The sequence below is a fragment of the Plecotus auritus genome (genome assembly GCF_963455305.1).
Source record: "Plecotus auritus genome assembly, chromosome: 4".
In the NCBI taxonomy this organism is placed as follows: domain Eukaryota; kingdom Metazoa; phylum Chordata; class Mammalia; order Chiroptera; family Vespertilionidae; genus Plecotus; species Plecotus auritus.
The window spans coordinates 30,036,855-30,062,453 of NC_137775.1; the positions used below are offsets into that span (position 1 = coordinate 30,036,855).

The following is a 25,599-nucleotide window of genomic DNA, read 5'->3' on the forward strand; positions in this document are numbered from 1 at the left end:
AAAGACTGACTGCCTGCAAGCAAGAAGGAATTCTGCCAGCAGACTGCCTTTGGACTTGGACTTCAACTCTTCCCTGAGTCTCCAGCCTGCTGGCCTCCTCTGCAGATTTTGGATTTGTACCTCTGCAATCATGTGAACTGATTCCTCAAAGGTTTCTCTCTATATACATATACACATCATGTTGGCTCTGTTTCTTTGGCGAACTCTGAGTAATACAGTATTTATATTTCTTTGTTTGTCCTTATGTGTCCTGGTTTCTTCTCACCTTACAATTCTGTGTGGAACAACTACATGAATTAACTTGGAAGCAGATGACCCTCCAGTCAAGCTTTCAGATTAAGACTTCAGCATTAGCTAACACCTTCTTCGCAGTCTTGTGAGAGACGGTGCACTAAGCTGTGCTCAGATCCCTAAACCTAAGAACTGTGAAATAATAAATGTTTTTGCTTAAAAAAAAGAAGTCTATGTATGGAACTTAAGTTTCCTTGAGACAATCTGGTGTAATAGACACTGGTGTGAAGTGCAAATTTGTAGGTGGTTTGTGCAGATCTCACATCTCTGAGTCTGTAATATGAAGGACCTTCAGTTTCCCTTAAGTGCTACAATTCAATGTCTCTATTAATCATACTGTTTATTTATCAAAATAAACACTGATAAAAGTCACAAGAACACACCCTGGATTTTCAAGCCTTTGGATGTGGTGGCAGTGCTCCAGCTTCCTTTCTGCACATAGCTGTGCTCGAACGCCGCTCTACCTCTTTTGTTCCACCCAACAGTTCTCTATCCCTGGCCTATCAACGTTACGTAATTTTGGGCACTTTTGTGTGTGGCCTGTGCATGTATGTGTGTGCCTGTGTGCATGTTCACTGTTCAAGCTGGGCTGCTCTGGCTCTGAACATATATACATTTCTGGTTCATAGTTATGTCTCTAGCATTTTGTGGATCAACTCTGCCAGTACACAAGGGGAAGGGAACGTCTTTCCAACTGTGACAAGTGTGAATCCTTTTTCTCTCTTCTCATCTTCAGGAAGGTCCAGATCCCTTTGCCAAGCAGAGCCCTTTAGGGGAGCACTAAAGTCCAGCCAGTGGACTTTCCCCAATGAGTAGATTTGCATTTGCAAATCAATGGTGCTGGAAAAATGTTATCTAAACATCTTCCCGGCCCCTTGTTAATATCCCTTCTCCTTCCCCTTCCAGATTTTGAAAGAAAGCATGACTTATTCAGCCTTATCCCCAACCCCTAGTAAGACAGCAGTGTGTGTGCACTAAGGCAGCAGAGTTCCAGGCCAAATCGTGGACCAGGCAGTTTGTCACTAGTCCTGCCAAGTTTGGCTTTCCCACTCTCAGACCCTTGAGGGTGTTTCCACATGACAGCAACCCCCCCCCCCCCCGCCCCGCCCCAGTTCTTTCTAGAAGGGATTTGAATAATTCAAATCAAGGGCAATGGCAAAGATGTAAAGCTCTACCAGTCCCTAGGGGTATTTAGATGCATTTAAACAGAAGACAAAATTCTAAGCTAAAAGTATGAAACCTCTGTTTGTGCAACTACATACAGGCGTCAACAAATCAGTGGGCCTATTTCTGTGGTGTGTGCAGTGGTGGTGGGCATAGGTATACTGAAATGCTGCATGCTAAGCCACTTCTTAAAGCTGGTCTTCATTCTTGGGTGGAGAGAGGTGTGTTGGGGTACTCAACCCCTCTATCTCCCTATCCCCGCAGAGACCAAGAGATGTGATGATGGTCTAGTGTGGGTGAGTGTGCTCCAAAGACAGATGGACTCTCCACTTCTGAAAGAGAGGGAACAGAGAGGAAAGGCCAGAGGAGAGAGGAGAGGAGAGGAGAAAGGTGAGGAGAGGAGGGAAGAGGAGGGGAGGGGAGGAGAGAAAAAGAAAGGGAAGAGCAGAAAAGGAAGGGTCAAAAAAGTAAAAGAGAAGCTGGGCAGGGGCTGGGGCTTGGCGGAGAGGTCCCCAGGGCTGACTTGCGTGGGCTGGGCGCAGCAACCCTGGGGCAGGCAGGAGATGCCCACATTGCCGCCTGCGCGCCAAGCTTCTCATTTCTTGCAAGGAGGGTCTCCTGGGTTCAGGGCTCCCTGCTTTCGGGTGACCACCGGTCCGTCCCCTCCCGCCCCAGGCAGCCGAGTCTGGCCTGGAGCCACTCTCCCACCCCCACTCGGCCCCCGCAGCGCTCTCCCCACCGCGCGTCTGGGCAGCGCCTCTCCAGCCCAGGAGCGAGGCGTCTCGCTTTCTGGAGATCCTGGGTGGGGCAGCTGCCCTGCGGGACGGCCCGGCCTCCCAGCGCCCAGCCTGGGGCCGCCCGGGGCCGCGGAGGCTCAGCCAGACGCCTCGCGCCGCCGGGGCAGCCGCACCTGAGACCCCGGCGCTGCCAAGCCCGGGCGCCGGAAGCGCGGGCGGAGTGCCCGGCCCCGAGCCCGCGGGGGAGGGGGACGCGAGCCGCAAAGGGTGACCACGTGCTGCCCTCGCCGCGGGGGCGAGGACGGCCGAGTCGGACCCTCCACCCACGCACTCCCTCCCGCCTACCCGGCCCGGCCCGGGACACGCAGCACCCGCTGCCTCCACCTCCTCGCCCGAACTTTCCTTCAACTTCTCTGCAAAGAGGAACCTGCCGCTCCGCCCGCCCCCTGGACGCCGCGAGCCGCACTTGAACTCCGCGGCGCTGCCTCCCACCTGGCGCCGCCCCGAGCGCGGCGAGGAGGCTGCGGGACACCCCATGGTCCCTCCTGAAAGAGCGTGAACGAGGGTCCGCCCGCCGCGCCGCGCCCCGCCGCCGGGGTCTCCTTTGGGGAGCTGGGAGCAGCAGAGCCGAGGGCAGACCCGGAGGATGACCGCGCGGCGCTTGGGGACATCAGCGCAGTAATGCCAACATGTAAGTCTCACCCGTCGTCTCAGATTCCGTCCTACCTTTACCTGGGCACCCCCACCCCACCCCACCCCACCCCCCTCCGCTAAGTGATTTGGTAAGGACTTCCACTGTATTGACCAAATAAACCGGTTTGTCTTCAGTTTGCCCCCAGGCCCTGAGGCATGAGCTGGTGTTGCCAGACGGAGCTGTGACATGTGTGTGTGTAGCTTGCTTTTTTTCCAGGGAGAGGTAAACCTCACATTTGGGCGGCGTGAAGCATAATAAAAAAGGGCAGGGCTTCAAGAATGGGGAAAGCGTGTTTTCGATTCAAATTGAACAAGGAATAACAGGCCGGGCTCCTGCGTCCAGGGGCCTTGCTCTGCCAAGAAAGCGCTCTCCTGGATCAACACCTGGGGCTTGGAAGGTACTGGTATGCTGAGAAAATGTTGACTTTACACATTGTCACCCTGGACTGGAGGAGTTATTCTTGGATCTTTGGGTTATTCAAATGGTTTTTAAAAAGCGGGCAGAAAAGGTTCTTGGTTGTCCTTTGTAGATTTAAGAAGTCATTAAGGAATATGTCATTTATGTGATGGGATCTGTGGGGGGACTTGTATAGAATTAGAAGTGCGGGGGAGGGTATAGGGCAAAGAGAAGGTTATAATAATAGGTTTTGTTTCTATGGAATTACCATCTAAGTGGTGAGCTGCCTCAGAGCAACCCTGCAGAAGGGCCACCGCGCACCGCCTGGCCTTCAGAGAGGGGAAAAAAAGGAAGGTTATTCTCAAAAGAGCCAGGCTTATTTTTGTGGCCAACTCAGAAGTTACTTTTTCTTGTAATATGTAATTTTACCCCTGGTGTTTTATTTAACCTTGGGCAGACACCCTGATAGACTTTTTTCTCCCTCCCACTGACTAAGATACAAGAGTTTCTAGAAATTGATAGTCACCTTGCCTCCCCCAACTACTGGATCCTTGTTTATTTCCATTTAAATGTTCTCTTTCATTTACTACCTGCAAAAAACATACCCCCTCAGGTCCTGTCTTTCCCTTCTTTGCACCTTCACCTCCCAGTCCCCCTAGTACACATTTTTAAAATAGGAGCAAGAGCTATGCCCGCAAGCCTGGTAGTCTGTAGCTCTGTTCCTGGTAGTGGCTAGTACAGTTAGAAGGGAACTACTTATTTTTATTAAAATTGCATGTGAAGTCATTCTTCACCTGTGAGCTTTCAAGTTTCATTTAGGCCAGTGGAATCGTTAAGGTATAGACTGAATTTATTTTGGGATACAGCCAACAGTCTCATATAAGAGTTGTTCTCATACGAAGGTGACACATTTTAATAAATGTGAGTTTGTTCTAAACCTCAGTTTTTCCTGAAAGTATAGCAGGTTTTTTAACAGCAGCTATTTGTCTAGCTTACTTTCAGCTTTCCTAGGTTATGTACATCTTATGGCGGGAGAAAAGTGTATTATACATAAAAATATGAGTACCAATTTTTTGAAATAAAAGATGTGAAAATGATCAACAGGTAATGGACAAATGTCCTGATTATGAAATGAAGTTATGTAGTCCATTTGAATTTGCACATGATTAAAAAATCTTATGTCATTATAGAGTGAAAGCATGAATATTTAATCACGTAAAGTATAGAATTTAGTATGTTGATTGAGTTCTTTATTGAGCTGTTTTGGCTGAAAGTTTTTCCATTTCTTGACAGATAACTGTTTCTTTTTTCCATTTTGCTGTTATAATTCACATGGAATGGTTTAAGATGCTCTGAGTCTTTTTAGATTTTAGTATGTTAGAACATATGGCAATAACACCAACCTTTCCAGTGTAAATAGTTCTACTGTCTTCTTGAAAAAAGTTAAAATGAGAAACAAACTATATTCCCTTTTAAATTTTAATAGATTCAAGTATACAAACTAATTATATTTTCTGCTTACTACTTGTGGAGAAAGAGTATTTCTATGTCAGTACACTCAAATTCTGAAATTGTGAACTTTTATAAATATATTTTGGAGTTGTAGGGACTGCATGTTTCTCATACCCTAAGGAATTTAGTAGGTTTAACAAGACTTGCATTAATTGGTCTCAAGCTGCATGAAGCTACTGTTCCATTTATGGCTTATATAAATTACATGACATTGTGCTTTTCCAATGTGAATGGTGAATGAGGCTATTGTCTCTTGGCTTATGGGAAATATTAGAAGCTTGTAGTTTTACTGCCTAACTGGACACGTCACTCTGATTTCTGGAAATAATGATTTGAAAGAGAATCAGTTTATATATTAAAAATAAACTTACAAATGCTTCCTTAAACCTGACCATTTTTTAACTGCCCATTTCTTCCAGAGTCTATATTTATGATGGGTTGATTAAAAGTTTCTAAGTACAATTTAGATTTTAGACTAAATAGAAAAAGACTTTGTTCAATGTGTGTGGCATGCTTGGGCAAAAACTGTATCTTTCCATGTTCATTTCCAATTGGATGACTATTACACTATCTACATTGGATGCATACTGAGGAGATAGCATTTAAGGGACATTTCAATTGTAACTAAAAATGCCAATAAACTTAAGTGTGGCTACCTGAGTATTAGCCTACTTTACTTTATAGGCATTACTCAAGATGGAAGTATTCCGTTTTTCTTCAAGTTTACTGTATTTAAAACATTTGTAATAAGCATGACAACGGTTTAACATGTTTAGTATAGAATTGGTAAAAAAAAATTACAAATCAGTAAGAAAACCATTTATATTGTAACAGAACACTATACAAATAACTTCAACATGCCAATCCAAATAAAGGAAATTCAAATGAGACACTTATTCTATCAAACTGGCAATGATTTACTCAATAGCGATGAATGTGTCATAAGATAAACATTTATACACTTCAGTGTAAATGCATAGGTGTGTATTTAACTGTATTTAGAAATAATTTTAAACCTACAGAAAAGTTGCAAGAATAGTACAGAGAACACCTATATGCTTTTTACACAGAATCACTTATTATAAATATTTACATCATTTATTTTATCACTTTCCTTCCTCTCTTCTTCCCTCCACCCTCTACACACAAACACACACACACACATACATACACACATAATTTTCTTTCCAAAACATCTGAAAGTAAGTTACATACACCAGGGATTTAGGGTTACTTCTTAATTGAAAATTTTATATTTGTAGATTCACATGCAGTTGTAAGAAATAATACCGATAGATCCTTTACCCAGTTTCTCCCAATGGTAACATTTTGCTCTAGCATAATATCACAACGGCATGTACTCGTGTGTGTGTGTGTGTGTGTGTGTGCGTGTGTGTGTGTGTGTATTTCTCAAGGGTGCCTTTTAATTTCAACTATGATACAAGCCAGTTATGCATGTTACAGCTCAAGAAAGAGTCAAGATTTGTACAGATTTGAAGAATTAAACACCCCCCCTTTTTGAAGCATGATGATCCCAACTAATACAAAATCTTGAGTAATAGAATAGCACCTCCCTTTTCATTCATTGCTTAGACTCAGAAACATGATCTTTAACCAGAAGAAGAAATACAATTAGAAGCAGACTTGAATAAACCAAATTTCCATTGTTTTCACTCTGGAAAAGTTAAGGCATGCATACCCTTTTATGAAAGGGTTTGCCATGGAGATTCATTTGGGACATGGAGAATGAAGTTAATTCTAATTATTGCTGATATTAATAGACCTAGTAGCATATCAATTTCTCCACTAATTTCAATATTTATTCACTAATTTCTCTTTAAACTGTGATGTTTAAAGGAGCTAGTAGGAGCAACTAGATGAAAGATGGTTGTTTTTTTAGATTATTTCAGTGATGAATTTGGATTAAATCGTGCCCACAAAGGGTTATATCCACCTTTAAAACAATTCATATGAAAGAGTTAAGTTATCAAGCTTCCTGAGATAGGACTCAAGCAAATTGTATTTAGTAGCTTTTACTGATAGAAAAGGAGAAGCGAGTTTGCAATTGAGGTAGTTTGGTTTTCAATATGACAGGTGAGTTGGAAGTCAGGTGAAGTCAAGTCTTTTGGCTCTAACCACCGATTTTTTTCTTGGGCAAGGGGTTTATCATTATATAGTTTTCACCTGTGAAATGATAGGTTTTATTGTGTAATTTTTAGATTCTTTTCAGATTATAAAGTCTGTGACTCTCTTCTACTGAAAAATATCCTTCCTTTCTTCAATAGAACTTGGAGGTCGCAACCCAAGTGACACAGATTGTACTATGTTTTTTGTAGTTTTTACTTAGAACCCTAGTAACCCTGTTTGGGATTTTCCATTCTTGTGAGAAAATTGTTTAAATCTCAGGGATGTGTCTTTGCTAAATGATCCCCTGAGAAGACACACAGTGCTTTCCTTCCTCTGTTCTATTCTTAATTTATTTGTTTCTGTTCTTCAGTAAACAGTGAAGTGGACGAAAGTTGGCGTGTCATATGGTTTATGTTTGGTTACAAGTACTTGCCCTGACGTGCGTTCGTTTTCTGTGCAGCATAGTGGAGTCCTCAGAACTGGAATGCATCAAGCCCTGGGTTGTCTGACTGGGCTGCAGGCAGCTTTTGTAAAACAACTTCAGGTTTGGATATGGAATCCATAAATGTCACAACCTTTTATAGTTGGAGAAAGTTGTGTGAGCACGTGAAATAAACAGGATTGCGTGTTGCCATGCTAATAAATGTAATTCACTGAGTCCTGTTCAGAGAGCATTTGAACTGAAAAGGGGCCATAAGTCACATATTGATAGGAAATTGTCACATGCGACAGAGATTAAGAAGCTGGGTGTTCTCCCGGGTATTCACTTGGGCATTCTCCCTTCTATTAATATCTGTACGGCTGACAAGCCAAGTTTGAGTGGTCGGCTCTGGGCTTCAGTTTCCTCCTCTGTGAAATGAGGAGGTTAGACTTCATCTTTGGTCCTCTCAGATCTAACCTTCTTTGGATATAGAATTGTGCTTTTGTCTTAGAAGCACAATCACTCATCTTCAGCATGAATGGGAAATCCCTCATTCATCCAGCATCAATGGGAAATGGACACATTCATCCAAATGAGTGAATTTTCCATGTGACAGAAGTTTATCATTTACCCTTTTTAAAGTCCTTACTAAGTGCCAAGTGGTGCTATTGCTACTTCTTTTTGGTGGATAATTGGGAGAGAAAATGGGCTCAGAGTTTTGCCTCGCAAACCACACAGTAAATAGAAGCTCCAAGATGTAACTTTGTGATAGTCCACAGTTCACATCCATTAGTATGATAATGACTTTCTCTACTAGATTGCTTCTCATAAGCAGTAGCACTGCTCTTAATTTCAAATATTTTGGGTGGATGTATTTGAAAACATACCTTTTATACAAAAAAAATCTTTAGACCTTAACTTTTCCTTAGTTTAGAATTTCCATTAGGAGCTGTATGATGCTGGTAATTCTAGTTTGGTGACTATGAAATCATGGCATGAATATGAGACACTACTTGAAATTTTTGTATTCAAGGCCCAATGAATCATTTATTTTATTTCTGATCCCAGAAGTGGCCATGAAGTCAGTTCATTGGTGTTGGCTTATGGCATTAATCCTGTTGTCCATTCTTATTTTAAGTATTTTCTTTTGATTTCACCATTGACAGAATAACCACACTTATATTAGTATGCCTGGGAGGATGGTAATAATAATAACTAATACTTATTGACTGCTTACTGAGCGTCAGTCACTGTCCTTAAAAGACATGGTCTGGTTTGATCATCCAACAACTCTATGGATTAAATTCCATTGCTGTTCCTAACTTGCTGATGAAAAATAGGAGATACAAGGTGGTCAGGTAAATTTCCCAAGGGCTACATAGTTTATAAGTAGCAAACCCAGGTCCATCTGAGTCTAGGGTATGTTCTTTTTGATACTTAGATGGTCTCTAACTGAAAAATACAGATTGAAAATGCGTGCTTGAGACAAGTGCAAGAATCATTTGATGTCTGTTTTTGCTTGAGTATTTATTTCTCTTTCCACTTTTCTGGTATCCTGTTTAGTATTATATATATTTTCTACAGATGAGCCACCTTCAGGTAAAGAAAGTATCACAGTTGACCTTTGAACAATATGGGTTGGAACTGCTTGGGTCCACTTATATGCCAATTTTAAAATAAATATATACAATCGGTCCTTCGTATCTCTGGTTTCCCATCTGAGGATTCAACCAACTTAGATAGAAAACAGTATTTTTCATCTGAGGTTGGGAATCTGAGGGTGCATAAGGCCAACTGGATGCATTGTTCCACACCAGTTTATATAAGGAACTTGAGCATCTGTGGATTTTGGTATCATTCCAGGGGCCTAGAACGAATCCCCTGAGGTTACTAAGAGACAACTGTGGTTAAGATTTTTGGGAGTCCTAAGTTATGCATGTATCTTTGACTACACAGTCAGCAGCACCCCTACTCTCCTGGGTTGTTCAAGGCTCAACTGTACTGTGACCCTAGGTATCTTATTAGTTGCCCCTCTTTTTAGAAGTAAAATGACTCTCAATTACCACTTACAACCAAAGTAACTAACTCTTTTTGGGGAGTTAAGATCTGGAGATTTATTACTACTTATGTATCCTCCTGCTTTGTGACTCTCTTGTCACTAGTCCACTTAGGGTCCCCTTTGGTGACTGACTTTTATACTTGCTACTCCTTCACTGATTTGCCTCTTTTGATGGGGTTGAATCAATGAAAAATATCAAACCACTATTTTGAGCAAAGATAATATGGTTGTTCTTGTCTAAATCATTATTAAGTATAATTTTGAGTTTAAAGACAAGACCATTAGACAGAGAATTATTTGAGAGTTTTCAAAGCACCAGCCCTCCATGTAATGTCATTTACTAGTTTCTGTAACACATTGATAACTAGATAAAGACATTAATCATTTTGGATGGTAATGATTCAATGCTTTTTTTAAGGGGCAATTTAATTTAATTTTAATTGTTTCCATTTTTGAGGGAGCAGATGTTATACAATGAAAATATTTTCTTAAAGTCTGAATTTCTGGAAGATTATAGGAGATGTTGATATAATTGTCCTCTTGCCACCTAGTAGATGGTCATGTGATGCTAAACTCCGAATCTGAAATTGCTTTATTTTTTAATGTTATTTTTTAATGTTTTTTTAAATTATATGAATATTTCCCCATGTTCATGCAGAGATCACCTATTATATATTCTCTGAAAAAAGAAGGTGCCACCAGGTAGCAAGTAAAATAAATGGGTTTTCTTTTTCTTTGGCCTAATTAGCATAAAGGAGGTGATTAGTTCATCACCGTTATTTAGAAGCAAGACTGAAAAACGTTTCTCTTTGGTGGTTCCTGCGGGAAACCTATACTTTTACTGTTATTGTCCTAATGTTTTATTGAATTCTAAGTGTCCTGATTGTTGCTTTCTTTCATTGCAGGATGTTTCGCTCAGGTCGAATGTGGAGCTGTCACTGGAAGTGGAAGCCAAGTTCCCTTTTGTTCTTATTTGCTTTATCTATTGTCTGTGTTCCTCACTCAGGTAAGTAAGACTTTTCCTTTTTGAAGCCCCCAATTTAATAATTGTGTTCAGTTTCAGAGTACTATCTGTTTAAGTAACCTCAACTTTATTTGTTGTCATTTCCCCCTCCCCCCCCCCCCCCCCCCCGTTTCTATCCTTAAGGCTTTTTTTTTGCCCATTCTCTCTCATTCCTCTCTGAATTTTGTGTGGATAGTATTACTTTGATCATTGTTTTATTTTCTAATGAGGATATTTATTTAATTATCATTGCATTTATTTTAGCTTTATTTATCTAGCTTGTGTTGAGTGATGCGATAGCTACATATCTGACATTAAAAATGTACTAGCTGTTCTTCTACTATTGAATAAATATACAGTACTTAGTTTTTCTCTTTCCAAGTTTTTAGATACTTATTTATAGAAAGTATAGACTTTGCTATTTTTATTTGTCCTGATTTTATTGCCATGGATGAGACAGGGATTTGAAATTAAGTTTTTAGACCATGAAGTTTATTTAGTTGAGTTAAAATGATATTAAAAAGTTATTTGCAGTATTTTTGGAATTAAAATATCTAATTTTTTCAATTACCATTTTTTTCTGAAATTTGAAGCAAGATTCTTTTAACTGTTGTTGAAAGCTAAATTTTCCATAAACATCTAATTATATAAATGAGCCAGTCAGAACCCGAGGAATGTGAATGATGTTTTTAAAAGTAAACTGCTTCTTCATTATCTGGTTTTGTTACTGAGCAAACTATGCTTCTCTTAATTCATTTTATTTTATTCATCTTTTACTGCTTTATTCAGTTTATATTTTTCTTTTGAATAAAATCATTATTCATGAAGTTTATATACTTATTGCTTGGATTTAACCAAGATTTTATACATTCTATAATTATATCTGTATGTTATTATAAATAATACATCTAATAAAGCACATAAATAGATTATCTGTTAAAATTGCTTACTTATAGATCAAGAAATTTAACTTGCATTGAATATATAAATACTGTTTTATAGTCATCAGGTAGTTTAAGAGTCTCAGCTGCTTGCTTGGAAAATACCTGGCACTTGTTTAATGGTTTCAAAACAAAACTTATCTTTGAGAGATTTTTTTTGCTTTTTTTGTTTCAATTTTATTACAAAATCATTCTTTCTATTATGTTTATTGCCAGAAAGAGGAAATGAACTTGTAAAGGAATCTGAAAATTACATGTATACTGGACTTTTCTGATGTACACAGTGTTGAACAATTTTTTAACTTTCAAAAGTGATACTCCAAGAACAAATTCCATGATATAAAATTATGAGATTAAAATTAGTTGTAGTCTGTTTAGTTTCATTTATTTATTTTTATTGTTTAAAGTATTATAAATAGTAGTACATATGTCTCATTTTCCCCCCATTAACCTCCCCCTGGCCTCCCCACCCCCCAGCACATGCCCTCAACACCCCCCCACAGTGTCTGTGTCCATTGGTTATGCTTATAGGCATGCACACAAGTCCTTTGGTTGATCTCTTACCCCCGCAACCCTCCCCTGCCTTCCCCCTGAAGTTTGATAGTCTGTTTGATGCTTCTTTGTCTCTGTATCTATTTTTGTTCATTAGTTTATGATGTTCTTTATATTCCACAAATGAATGAGGTCATGTTATATTTATTTTTTTCTGACTGGCTTATTTCGCTTAGCATAATGCTCTCCAGGTCTATCCATGCTGTTGTAAATGGTAAGAATTCCTTCTTTTTTACAGCAGAGTAGTATTCCATTGTGTAGATGTACCACAGTTTTCTAATCCACTCATCTGCTGATATGCACTTAGGTTGTTTCCAATTCTTAGCTATTGTAAATTGTGCTGCTATGAACATAGGGGTGCATATATCCTTTCTGATTGGTGTTTCTGTTTTTTTTTTTTTTGGGGGGGGGATATATTCCTAGAAGTGGTATTACTGGGTCAAATGGGAGTTCCATTTTTAATTTTTTGAGGAAACGCCATACTGTTTTCCACAGTGGCTGCACCAGTCTGCATTCCCATCAGCAGTGCAAGAGGGTTCCTTTTTCTCCGCATCCTCGCCAGCACTTGTCCTTTGTTGATTTGTTGATGATAACCATTCTGACAGCTGTGAGATGGTACCTTGTTGTTGTTTTGATTTGCATCTCTCGGATGACTAGTGACTTTAGCATGTTTTCATATGTTTCTTGGCCTTCTGTATGTCCTCTTTCACAAAGTATCTATTTAGGTCCTTTGCCCGTTCTTGGATTGGATTGTTTATCTTCCTTTTGTTAAGTTGTATGAGTTCCCTATAAATTTTGGAGATTAAACACTTATGGGAGATAACATTGGCAAATATGTTCTCCCATGCAGTCAACTTTCTTGTTGTTTTGTTGATGGTTTCTTTTGCTGTGCAGAAGCTTTTTATTTTGATGTAGTCCCATTTATTTATTTTCTCCTTAGTTTCCATTGCCCGAGGAGCTGTAAAGATAAAGATATTGCTACAACAAATGTCTCCTATTTTGCTGCCTATGGATTCTTCTAAGATTTTTATGGTTTCCAGTCTTAATATAGCTACAATCAAAATGCGATGAAAGGTTTCAACAGTAGACTAGGAGAAGCAGAGGGCCGAATTAGTTTCATTTTTGTTACGTCATGGCATTTGTATTTCCAAGCCCTCTTTAAACTTAATATTGGGATTTTTACTTTAGATGTCAACTTTTTAATTGGTATATGCACATTCATTATTTTAGTCACTTGAATAAATGAAATAAAACATATTTTAGACTAATTCAAAGGAATCAACTACGCTGGAAATAGGAGAGAGGGAAGAGAAAGCACCAAGGGTACAAAATTTAAAGAGGCATTCATTCTCAATGTCATAGGAATCAAAGTACTTAAATATGTTTTTAAGTTACTGTTTCACATAATAAACCTCTTTTAACAATTTCTTTAAGTAGCCAACACTTTATATGCACCAGGTAATAATACTTTGTGACAGACAGTTAATGTGTTTACTCATAATTCAGTATAGTTAAAATATTGCATATTAAAGCTTTAGATAGATCTAATTTTCAAAGTCCTATCTTTAAATCATAGTGTAACACCACTATATTTTCAAGAACATGTAGTGCTTAACTGTGATGCTATTTCTCTATATATCCACCCTTTGACTTTTTTCATTTCTCTGGATGACCCTTAGGCGAGTTTATTGAGTCTAGTAGCTTTAAATGGCATCTTGACGTCAATGTCTGCTAAATCCATATCTTTAACACTGGCCTCTTCCTGGATCTTGGAGTCACCTCTTGGGTTGCTTAACCTCATGTACACTTGACTATACAATAGTCTTCAAACTTCACATGTGCAAACAAGGTTCCTGATTCCTATCTCTTATCTGCTCCACTCTCAATCATTACAGTCCAATCTATGATCCTGCCCTCACTATTTTCTAGACCCATTGGCCTTCCTGTTCCTTGACCATGCCTTCTGGACCCTCTTCTTCCTTATCTGCACACACTTGGTTCTTTTTTGATACCTAGGTCTTAATTACTATCACCTCAGATAAGCCTTCCTGTCCCTCAATTCAAAGGAGCTCCATTATCACTACCGTACTAAGCTTTAGTGACAGTCTGCAGATTTTGTTTGCCTTCTTGGTTGTTAATGTTTTGTTAATTTGACTTTGACAGCAAGGTTGGAGGATTGGCAAAACCTTTTTGATGGTTAAGATTGACATTTAGTTCAGATGATTAAAAATTAGAATCTTGTTGCGTAATTCAGATAATATCCATAGTTGAATCCATACAACAGAATTGCGGCTTTAACTCTCCTGGTAGGTAAGTAAAGATTTTTATTTTCACAGGGCATTTACAAAGCAAATAGTATATATGGGTTGTGTCTTTTGTGGTTTTAAAAAGAAATGTAGGAAAAGAATATGGTGTCTCTTGACAAGTGATGAATATAACTTTTAATAAGCTACAATAAAATAACAGTTGAATATTTCAGCTGATCTTGTGAAAGTGCAAATTACAAAACCTGATTTTTTTTTACCCCCTAGCTTGACAATATTTAGAAAGGTTGATAACATATAGTAGTATCAAAGTTGCTAGGAAAAGGGCACACACTAATACTGTTGGTTCTGTCTTTTGGGAAAGTAATTGGCAGAATATTTTTAAAAAGTAAGAATGTGTACTCTCTTTGACATCACTCCCACGTGTAGACACCTATCCTATAGAAGTAAAAAACATAATAAATTTGTAGACAAATATGTGCCAGTATTTTAACTGTAACATTGTAATAGCAAGCCATTGGTAAATACTCTAATTGTTCGTCAACAAGGAAATGGTTAAATAATTTTTTTACATTAATAGCATGACATACTATGCAGCCATTCAAAACAATGCGGTCAAATTGTGTGTATTGGCTTGGAAAAAATGTTTATGATAATGTTAAAAAGCAAATTGCAGAACAACATGAGATTATCCCAGATTTGTAATAGGTTGTATTACAAAACTGGGATATGTTATGCAAATATATGTATGAATAAGACTGTGTAAACATATTAATAAAACATGGAATGATACACAATAGGCTTTAAAGTGGGTTATCTCATGGGTTAAAATAAAATCTCAGGGGCATAAGATGGGTTATCTCAAGGTTGGAGTGAGAAAGAGGAAGGCAACTTTATACAACTGAATTATTTGCCTTGTTACAATGAGCATGTATTACTTTAATACTTTGGAAAACCCAAAAAATTTTCTTTGATTGAAAAAAAGAAGCTACATTAAAAAGAATGGCCAGAGAGACTGTGAAAGTGTATGAATATTATACTTTTCTGTTAGCCACCAAACTGTTACTCTGGCTCTTTCTTCATTTGATAAGAATGTCTGAAAGGTGTTTCAAATAATAACTTCTTTTCATGTAGCATGACACTCCATGACTCTGAAGATGAATGATGATATCTCAAGCAGACAGAGGTTATGACTTCAAGTAGAGTGGGAAACAACCAGCCAAGAGCCAACGAATTCCTAGGCAACCAGGGGCCTGTTTCCACACAGATAACCTTAGTCATGAGCTCTGCGGGGAGGACCCTCCCTCCTCTCCTGAAAAGTGATGATATCAGCAGATTATTTTAAAGCTCAGTGTTGTTCTGATATCTATGATACATAACTAAAAGGGGAAATGTTTCTGGAAGTACAATGTGGCTTGAACTTTGAGCTTTCTAGCCCAGAGCACAGCACAGTTCTGGAAGGTGAGTGATTGGGCAAAAGGAACCTTGTGTTTCTTTTTGTTTGTGTCTTCATTTTTCTCTGGTAGAATGAGCAGTTATTCTGTAGTATCAATTACATTACAATTGGTATTTAAGTGCTAGACGTAATTTTGTACATATGTTTATATTTGACTGAAAGGCTTTCAAATGCACACATAGAAAAATTATCCTTTTATAAATCTGCAAGTTTTTTAGCCATTTTAGCCTTAATGTGTGCTCAAAATTACTAAACAAATGTATATGAAAGGTTAAAATAAGGTATAATTATACAAACTATTCTTCCAAGTGAGAAAAGAGCCAGAATAATGATTGACTAACAGAAAATTGTAATAGTTAATAATTTTTTTTCAGTCAGGGTCCAAGTGCTCCAAATTATCCTGTCTGAATCTTTCAGCTGAAGGCTGTTGTCCCATTCTGCACGTCAGATTAGATGAGCCAATGTGATTGAATAAGGAAATCCTAGAAAGCTGTATACAAAAGTTTCTTTGGGGAACCTTCGTTGATAGTTTTATTCATATACCTTTGAGATGACCTGAATTTGATGTAGGTAAAAATGAAATCTTACACTAGGGTCATCAACTCAATTACATAAAAGTGGATTAGGGATAACAACACCACAATTTCAAATGATTAAGCAGTATGGTGGGGGTTACAGCTAAAACTGATACCCAGGAGGGGTTGGGAAGAGAGGGTGTCAGCCAAGAGGCCTGCTCTCCACTGGTCAGGTCACACTTATCTCCAGCGTGATTGTCAAGCAGTAGAGTTCATAACAGCTGATCTGGGCAGGTGGATCTGCATGGTGATACAGGCCTCGAGCAATCTGAGGAATGTTCCAGGGCTTCTCAGCCTGTGTTACGTGAAGCCACTGGGGGTGGGTGGACCGCAGCTGTGGATGCATGTCCTTTGTGTCAGCCACACCTTATTGCTTTTGCGTAAAAATTTTGTTTTTATGAGTAAATACCGCCGAATAAAAAAATGAGAAAAATGGCATATTTACTTTGGAGTAGCTAAGTCAGTAGGAATAAGCTATAGATATTTGAACAGTGGTCATTTGGAAGTAACAGACTTATTCTGAGTACCTCGGAGAGCAGAGAGAGGGCGATTGAGTCAGTGCTTCAAGTTCCAAATGACTTTCTTAGTAATTGGTTGCCCCAAAATAAAACCAGCTGTCCTTCAAATTCCTCCTCATCACTGAAATCAGGACATGAAAAAGGAATCTTAATAATGAAGAGGAATTTGTACTAAAATCCTTGAAGGCTTCCTCAGCCTACAGTTAAACCAGAGAGCGAGTGTGTGTGTTATATAGTCTGTTTTGTATACACACAGAATGCTGTAGTGTGTGTATTTTACCTCAAAAGTTTAACCTTCAGAGTTTCTTCTTTGTGCATTTCCTCTCACTTTTAGCAGGTAACTTTTATGCTGAATTAGAGATTGGACAGGTAACTTTCTTAGAAAAGATAAACCTGAGGATTCTAGACTGTGGAAGGTACAAAATTTTCTGCCAATTCCAAATAATTCTTTAAGGAATTTTCCTTTTCAGCAAGTAGAGCATGTGCTCTTTGGCACCATTCTTACTAAAATTGCAAAAGCATAAATATTCAGTAAGTAAAGAATGTGAAAAAGAACCCCCCAAAGAAGGAAAAGCTAATTTATTTTAGTTTTAATGTAATGAATAAGTATATTTACAGGGTGGGGCAGCAGGGGAGGAAAGTATGGAGGTTAGGTGAGAAAATATATTAATCCCACAATGAGCATGAAGCCACAATATTAAAACCATCCTTTTCCCTCTACTGAACTAACACGATTACACACCTGAAAAGAATATAAGGTCATTTGTCACCATATGGATGGTGGCTATCATCAGTTCAGATTAACCTTTGTAACCATTTTCTGAAAACAAAACAAATTTTTAGAAAAGGAATAAAGTATTTCAACAGGGACTACGTTGCCACCATATTTTTATGGTAAAAACTAATTATCTTGATTTTTTAAAAAGTCATTAAGTATGTATAGCCAATTAATACTTTTAGATAAGCTTCTTTTTCATAAAAATAGCTTGAATTATGATACATTGTATGTCAAAATATCTTGGGGTACAGACCTGGCTGGTGTGGCTCAGTTGGTTGGGCATCATCCCGTGCACCGAGGGGTTACAGGCTCCATCCCCGGCAGCGTGCAGGAGGCAGCTGATCGAATGTTCTGCTCTCACAGAGATAGTTCTCACTCTCTCCCCTTCTCCCTTCTTCTCTCTATAAATATCAGTTAAAAATCTTAAAAATAATATTGGGGTACAGCCATTTCTAAACCAGCTTCATCCTAAACTTGTGGTGTAGAAATGATACACTTCTTAAAAAATTACAAAATTTGAGAGAAACCAAGATGGCGGCATAGGTAAGCAACTAAACTGCTGCCTCGCACAACAATTTCAAAACTACAACTAAAAGACAGAACGGACACCATCCAGAACCACAGGAAAGCTGGCTGAGTGAAAATTCTACAACTAGAAGGAAAGAGAAAAGCTCACAGAGAATTGGAGGTATGGCAAAGGGTCTTTGTGCGCGCAGAGAGGAAGGGTGGCTGAGAGCCTGGCTGACTTTCTCTGGCAGAAGGGGGAAGGAATCCCCGACTGCACTGAACCCCAGTTCTGACTGCACTGAACCCCAGTCCCAGGTGAAACCCCATGGACCCAGGCTCATACAGGGGGAGTCTGGTATGTCAGGTAGAGAGAGAGGCACCCGGAGACTCGGAGACCCAGGGGAGACCCGGGGGAGCCCCAGCAGGCAGGGTTCTGGAGATGCACGCGTCCGTGTGCACAAAGGCTGCGGAGGTTGCCACAGGCTTTCCCTAGCAGAAGGGAGTCCGAAGCTCCTGACTGCACTGAACCCCAATTCTGACTGCACTGAACCCCAGTTCCAGGCGAGCCCCTGGGGACCCGCACTCTTATGGGGGGGTAATCTGGACTCTCAGGCAGAGACTCGGGAGCCAGGGAAGGCAGGGTTCTGGAGGCGCGCGCATGCCAGTGCACACAAAGGCTGCGGAGGTTGCCACAGGCTTTCCCTAGCAGAAGGGAGTCAGAAGCTCCTGACTGCACTGAGCCCCAGTTCTGACTGCACTGAACCCCAGTTCCAGGCAAGCCCCTGGGGACCCAAGCTCTTGTGGGGAAATCTGGACTCTCGGGCAGAGACTCAGGAGCCGGGGAAGGCAGAGGTCTGGAGGCGCGCACGCGTGCAAGGGCAAGGCTGACCGGAAGCCAAGACTGTCTGCTCTGCCCTGAGACTCCACCCCATCCAAGCTGAGCACAGAGGCTATAGCAATTTGGCAAGTCTAATCCTATGAGGCTGTCTCCAGCACTGAACTTCTCCCAGCATAGACACAGCTGATCCTTACAGCCAACTGGCCTGGAGGTCAATTCCTCCCAGTGATACCAACAACAATCAAGACTTAACTACAACAAGGCTGTACATACAGTCCACAAAGGGGTGCACCAAGAGTGTCCACCTCAGGTTAACTGGGGAGGCCGACCCACTGGGCCATATAGGAAACCTAGCACACAAATCTACCCTACCAACTCAGGGAAGCAGTGAAAATGTGGCGTCAAAGAAACAGATCGCAAACGAAAGAAATGGAGGAGAACAAACGACTGGATATAGAATTCAAAACCACGGTTATAAGGCTTTTCAAGAATATCCTAGAAAAGGCCAATAAATATAATGAGACCCTCGAAGATATGAAAAAGGACCAACTAGAAATTAAACATACATTGACTAAAATAAAAAATATTATACAGAGACCCAACAACAGACTAGAGGAACACAAGAATCAAGTCAAAGAATTGAAATACAAAGAAGCAAAAAACACTCAACCGAAAAAGCAAAACGAAAAAAAAATCCAAAAAGTTGAAGATAGTGTAAGAAAACTCTGGGACAACTTCAAGCATACCGACATCAGAATTATGGGGGTGCCAGAAGAAGAGAGAGAGCAAGATACTGAAAACCTATTTGAAGAAATAATGACCGAAAACTTCCCCCACCTGGTGAAAGAAATAGACTTACAAGTCCAGGAAGCGCAGAGAACCCCAGACAAAAGGAATCCAAAGAGGACCACACCAAGACACATCATAATTAAAATGCCAAGAGCAAAAGACAAAGAGAGAATATTAAAAGCAGCAAGAGAAAAACAGTTAATTACCTACAAGGGAGCACCCATACGATTGTCAGCTGATTTCTCAACAGAAACTATGCAGGCCAGATGGGAGTGGCAAGAAATTTTCAAAGTGATGAATAGCAAGAACCTACAACCAAGATTACTCTACCCAGCAAAGCTATCATTCAGAATTGAAGGGCAGATAAAGAGCTTCACAGATAAGAAAAAGCTAAAGGAGTTCACCACCAAACCAGTATTATATGAAATGCTGAAAGGTATTCTTAAAGAAGAGGAAGAAGAAAAAAGTAAAGATAAAAATTATGAACAACAAATACATATCTACCAACAAGTGAACCTAAAAATCAAGTGAATTAAAAACCTGAGGAACAGAATAATCTGGTGAATATAATAGAATCAGGGGCATAGAAAGGGAGTGGACTGGTAATTCTCAGGGGGAAAAGGGAATGGGGGTGTTCAGGAAGAGACTGGACAAAAATCATACACCTATGGATGAGGTCAGTGGGGGGGAGGTAAGGGCAGAAGGTGGGGTGGGAACCGAGTGGAGGGGAGCTATGGGGGGAAAAAGGAGAAACAATTGTAATATTGTAATAATCTGAATAAAGATTTATTTTTAAAAAATTACAAAATTTTCTTTAATAAATCAACTATTATGAGTCAGAAAAGAGGCCTCCTACTAATATATTCTGCTCCAAGCTTGGTGTTGCTAGTTTAGATAAAGTGTTTGCACTAGAGCCCAGGGAATGGATTATGCTAACACACTTAAAATTCAGATTTTTTTCTCTTTATTTACAAAATTACACTGATTACTATTATTGATCTGGGCAAAGCTACAAGAATGAGCTGATGCTCACAATTTTTGCAAATCCCCAAACAGAAGGATCTTTGTAGAAGGTTCTTTACTTGCTCAAAGATTTCAAGAATATTGTTAAAGTAAAAATGAAAAAAAAAGAACATACTCTGAATGAGAATATTAATCACTGATTTTAAACACAATATTAATCACTGATTTTAAACACATGCACAGTTCCTTGCTTTACTCATTATTCTCCTTAAATATATGCACAGAAATATGGCATGGATTCGTGCACCAGTGGGGTCCCTTGGCCTGGCCTGTGGGGGGATTGGGCTGAAACCAGCTCTCCAACATCCCCCAAGGGGTCCCGGGTTGCAAGAGGGCACAGGCCAGGCTGAGGGACCCCATCGGTGCATGAATCCGTGCACCGGGCCTCTAGTTTCAGAATAAAGTTATCTCTAAATGTGCATCCATTTCTTTTTAAAAATTCAGATATACTTGACATATAACATTATAGTATGCAACCATTTCTTATATTCAAAGTGGTGTCTATTTACAAATGCGATGCTATCTAGGATTGTGCTGACACAGAAGAGGTTTTCAGTAAATGATCAGTGTCTGAATCAACTTGCTTTCCCAGCTTTCCTTCTGTGACTTTGGGCATTCTTGAGCAGGATAAGTCCAGCTGACCTGAGGGTTAGGTATTCTTAATCAAAGCCTCCACCCCCCCCCCAATATTATTAAAGCAAGTTAAACATTTGTGAGAGCATTATAGTACCTAAAGGACTTACATAGAGAACATACAGTTATTATTGCTACTCTTAGATACATTTAAAAGCTAGGGCTACATCATTAATATCATAATAATATTTGAGCATTATGTGTGTGTATCAGGTTTTTTTTACATGAATATCAGCCTCTTTTCAAAGTCCTGCCTATGCAGAGGGAAGTCATGGATCTTAGTGTCCAGGAGACCAACATGAGACAAATAGGAAGCAAGGTGATACATGGTCAGATAGAATTGCAAAGTTTATCAAGGGGTAATAAGAGCTCTCAGAAAAGTTTTCATGGAGTAGGTAATGTCTAAACTGGTTTTTAATGTTTTCAAAACCAGTGAGTCAATCCTTCTATCTTTGTGAAAGACCAGCTATTTGAGAGGACAGTTCATAAAATTTTACAATAACTATTTGTGCCAAAAGAAGAAAGTGGTCACTCTAAATGAGTAAATAACCAGAGTAGTATATTTATTTTTACTCCATTCCAAGGGCTGAGCTTCTCATGGAAACACAGTTTTTTAAGTGCCAAACTAATCTCATCACTATTAAAATGTACAGTTTAAAAAATAAGTATTTTGTTGAAAATATAAAAACATGATTACCTTGTGAATTTTTTTCAGCTATCCCCCCCCTTTTCTCTTGGTAGATCTTCCCCACATTTATTCCCGTTATCACCAGTATCTTAAACTTTTTATCTTGGTTTATACCTTCTCCAGCTAAGTCTACAAACATGTTCAAAACAAACAGAAATTTCTTTTCAAAACTAACCAAAAATTTCCACCCCCCATCAATTGCATTTCCTCTTCTAGGAAAAATTTCATTTGTCTTTCCCTTCATTTCTGAATGTCTTGAAAGAGTAGTCTACATTTGAATTTATTACTTCACCATGCTTAAAAAATAGATTATTCTATTTTGGGGATGCATTAGGTGTATCATCGTGTGTGTGTAAACAATTATGTTATGGCTTTCTAAAGATCTCTTGAGTGGTCTTTGCTTCTCCAAAGGTTTTTATTTTAAACATTTAATAGACGGAACATATTTGCTGCAATAATATTTGTTATTAAGGGCACAAGAAAACATGTTCTTCATAGACAGTTTTAGGATAAAATTGGGTCACAAAATAAGATGACTAATGATTTAGCATTTAGTCTGTTTACTTTTTTCAGTCCACTTTTAGACTATCCCTTTTTGCAGCAAGGTTTTCATATTCTTCAAAATGACTTTTTGGCTGTCTCTGACTTCTTAGCAACTTCTATCACTTCTTTGCTTTTTATTCCTCATTTAAATCCGATTTGCATCCTGGTTTGCCTTGGTGGGATCTGTTTCCCATTCCTATTTCTTTCCTGTGGAAGACTTTTCAATATTCCTATCATATCTTAAAAACTTCTACATGACAGTTGTTAGGATATTTAATTCAAAATGGTTGGTTGAAGTGAAACTGAAAGATTTATCTTTATTGTCTGTTCATTGTGTGTGCCTGGCTTTACTGTACTTTATATCTGTTATAATTATGTTTGAAATCGCCTTGCACTGGTGATTTTTGGCAGATTCACATTTAAAACTCCCATTTGTGGAAAGCAGAGATATATAAGATAAAAATTTAGTGCTGTAAGCACAAATTATCATTGTTTGGGTCAGAACATACAGTTTAACAGGCTTTGTTAAAATAGATGTCTTTTAGTTCTTAGAGCAGAATATATACACTAAATCGATTTTGTTATTCATATGGTTAGATTTGAAATCTAATAAAATTGATCATGTGGAATTTTGTTTCCCCTATTATGAAAGAACTTTCTATTTTTTTTTCAAAAGTAAGACCATAGTTACTTCAAAGTATTTTAAATTTTAGTAACCCTAGTTAAAAATGAAATCAGAAAATATGTTATGGGCTATTTCAGATTAAAAATACAAATGAATCCTGTATTGTTTGAAAGGAAAATGTGGCGTTTGAAAAATACTTAAAATAATTAAAATCTATGTTGGATTTTATTTAAACTTGAACTGCACATACCAGGGCATCAAGGAATTTTTTGATGCATCTGAACTAATGATGAAAAAGTTGGTTCGATATCAATGCCGTTGCTAACTTGACTCTGAGTAACTTGATCCATCAGTAACGTGAGTTTAATGCTGACTCTGAAATAAAATTTCTCAGATATTCTTTTACTAGTACAGTCAGAAATACCTACTCAGTGGGTACTGGGGCTTTGTTCCTTGTGGGCTCCAGTGGGAGGAGACCGTTAACACCTGGTTGGAACCATCTGCAGGATCTTTTAGATTCTATTTCTGGCAAAGTCAGGCCGAGAATGGTTAGAAGTGGTCAGTCTGGAGAGATGATTTCTGTTTTTCTGACTGCATATCCCCAATGTCATTTGATCAAACATTAACTTCAGTTCTCATTAATTCAGTAGATGAATGTGGCACGGCTGGAAATTCTTCATAAGTTGAGAAAGGATCCTATGAATTTGGTTTGTTATGCTGAATTCTCTTTCTGTAAATTTAATATATATTAGAGTAGTAGGTTTTCAAAAGCTAATAAATTTTATAATATCTATCAAGCTTTTTAAAGTTCTTTGGTCAGGAGGAGCCTGTGGGTAGCAGCACAAAGGAATTTCATTGCAGAAATGGTTACAATATTTAAATGTTAAAGACAACCTAAATCTCCAACAGCAGGGGATTTGATAAATTATGGTATGTTTACATAGTGAAATGGTACATATTTTCCTAACTTTATTTTTTTCAAATGTTTAGTGAAATGGGATAAAGATTAAAATGTAATTGAAAAGAGCAGGACATCACACTATGAGCAATATGGTTTTTTTAAACGTTTGAGTTTAAAAAACACACAACAGAATAGAAAGAAATACAGTGAGATAGCAATCTCTGTGTTCATAAGATTCAGATATCCTGCTTTTTTAGCATATCTTTTTTTTCCAACAATAAGTACTCATTGATCTCATAGTAATGTAAGATTAATGCATACTCATTTTTTGCAGTTTTACATAAGGATATTATTATAATACTCCTTGGTTATATATATGTGTGTATATGTGCAAATATAATATAAACATGCAAAGCACATTGGTTATATATGTTTACAAAATTCCCTAATCTTAATTCTAGTAGTTAAGATTTTTGCATAAGAAAACTGGTTTCAATAGTGGTAATCTCACCCTGAAAACAGGAAATTACCACTTCATCTCTTTTAGGTTCCTAGAATTAGAACTGAAAAATACTACTTTTGGTGAAGATGTGAACAACTGGAACTTTCAGACATTGCTGGAGCAAGTGAAAAATTATACAATCACCTTGGAAAATAGTTCAGTAGTTTCTTAAAAGTAGATGTTTCTTAAAAGTTTATGATTTAATAATTATATCAGTGGTTATTTATTAGAAGGAAATGAAAACAATTGTCCACAAAAAGACTTCTATAAAAATTCCATAATATTATTCATAATAGTGCGAAAATACAAATGTTTGTTAGCAGATAACTGGATAAACAGACTTCGGTATAGTGATAAAATAGAATACTACTCTGCAACAACAACAACAAAAGGAAGGAACTTCTGATACATGCAGCAATGTGAATGGGGATCTCTCAAACATGTTGAACAAAGAAAAGAGATAGAGTGCATAGCCGGTGATTTTATTCAGATGGAATTCTAGAAGAGGCAAAACTAAGCTATATTGATAGGGATCAGAATAGTTGTTGCCTTCAGGGAGCAACTGAATGGAAGGAGGCACAGTAAGATACACTGGGTTGATGGAAATGTTCCAAAATTTGGTTGGGATATAGTTACATAGGAGTATACATCCGTCAAAACCCATTGAACAGCACACTTAAAATATGTACATTTTATTGTATGCCAATTATACCTCCAAAAAATATCCGCTAATTGGAAAGTACTGTTATTAGTTCTAGAATACAGTAAATGGGATTACAATGTCCCCAGAACAATCAGGACTTTACCAGCGATATAAAGTATTAAATAAGAGCTTCTAAAACACCTTCTTTGTTGTATTTTCTAGGTTTTGCTTTTGTTTTGGCCAGCAGGAAAAGGATATTTTGTTTTACTTTATATGGCTTAGTTATGCTTATTGAAATATTTTCAGTACTTAAGAATATTCTTTTATGTGTGGGGGAGGGGGTGTAGAAGAGATTTCTGCAAATGATATGTTTCTCTTAGCTCAAGTGTAAGCTCCCATTTCACCTTTCTTTAGCCTCT

The 25,599-nt window shown here is 38.4% G+C and overlaps 1 protein-coding gene across 5 annotated transcripts in view; it reads left to right on the forward strand.

Annotated features, from left to right (window-relative positions):
* Nucleotides 1–2,424: 2,424 nt before the first annotated feature.
* The window catches only part of ADGRG6 (adhesion G protein-coupled receptor G6), a 147,441-nt gene continuing 124,266 nt past the window's right edge, over nucleotides 2,425–25,599 (forward strand). For 2 of the 5 annotated variants that reach the window (XM_080667131.1, XM_080667129.1), the window contains exons 1-2: nucleotides 2,425–2,883; nucleotides 10,307–10,407. In XM_080667131.1, coding sequence (XP_080523257.1) covers nucleotides 2,882–2,883; nucleotides 10,307–10,407 — 103 coding nt within the window. In that variant the 5' untranslated portion in view covers nucleotides 2,425–2,881. Of the gene's footprint in view, nucleotides 2,884–3,209; nucleotides 3,284–10,306; nucleotides 10,408–25,599 lie in introns of those variants that run through there. The other 3 variants (XM_080667130.1, XM_080667127.1, XM_080667128.1) reach the window with 2 other exon arrangements.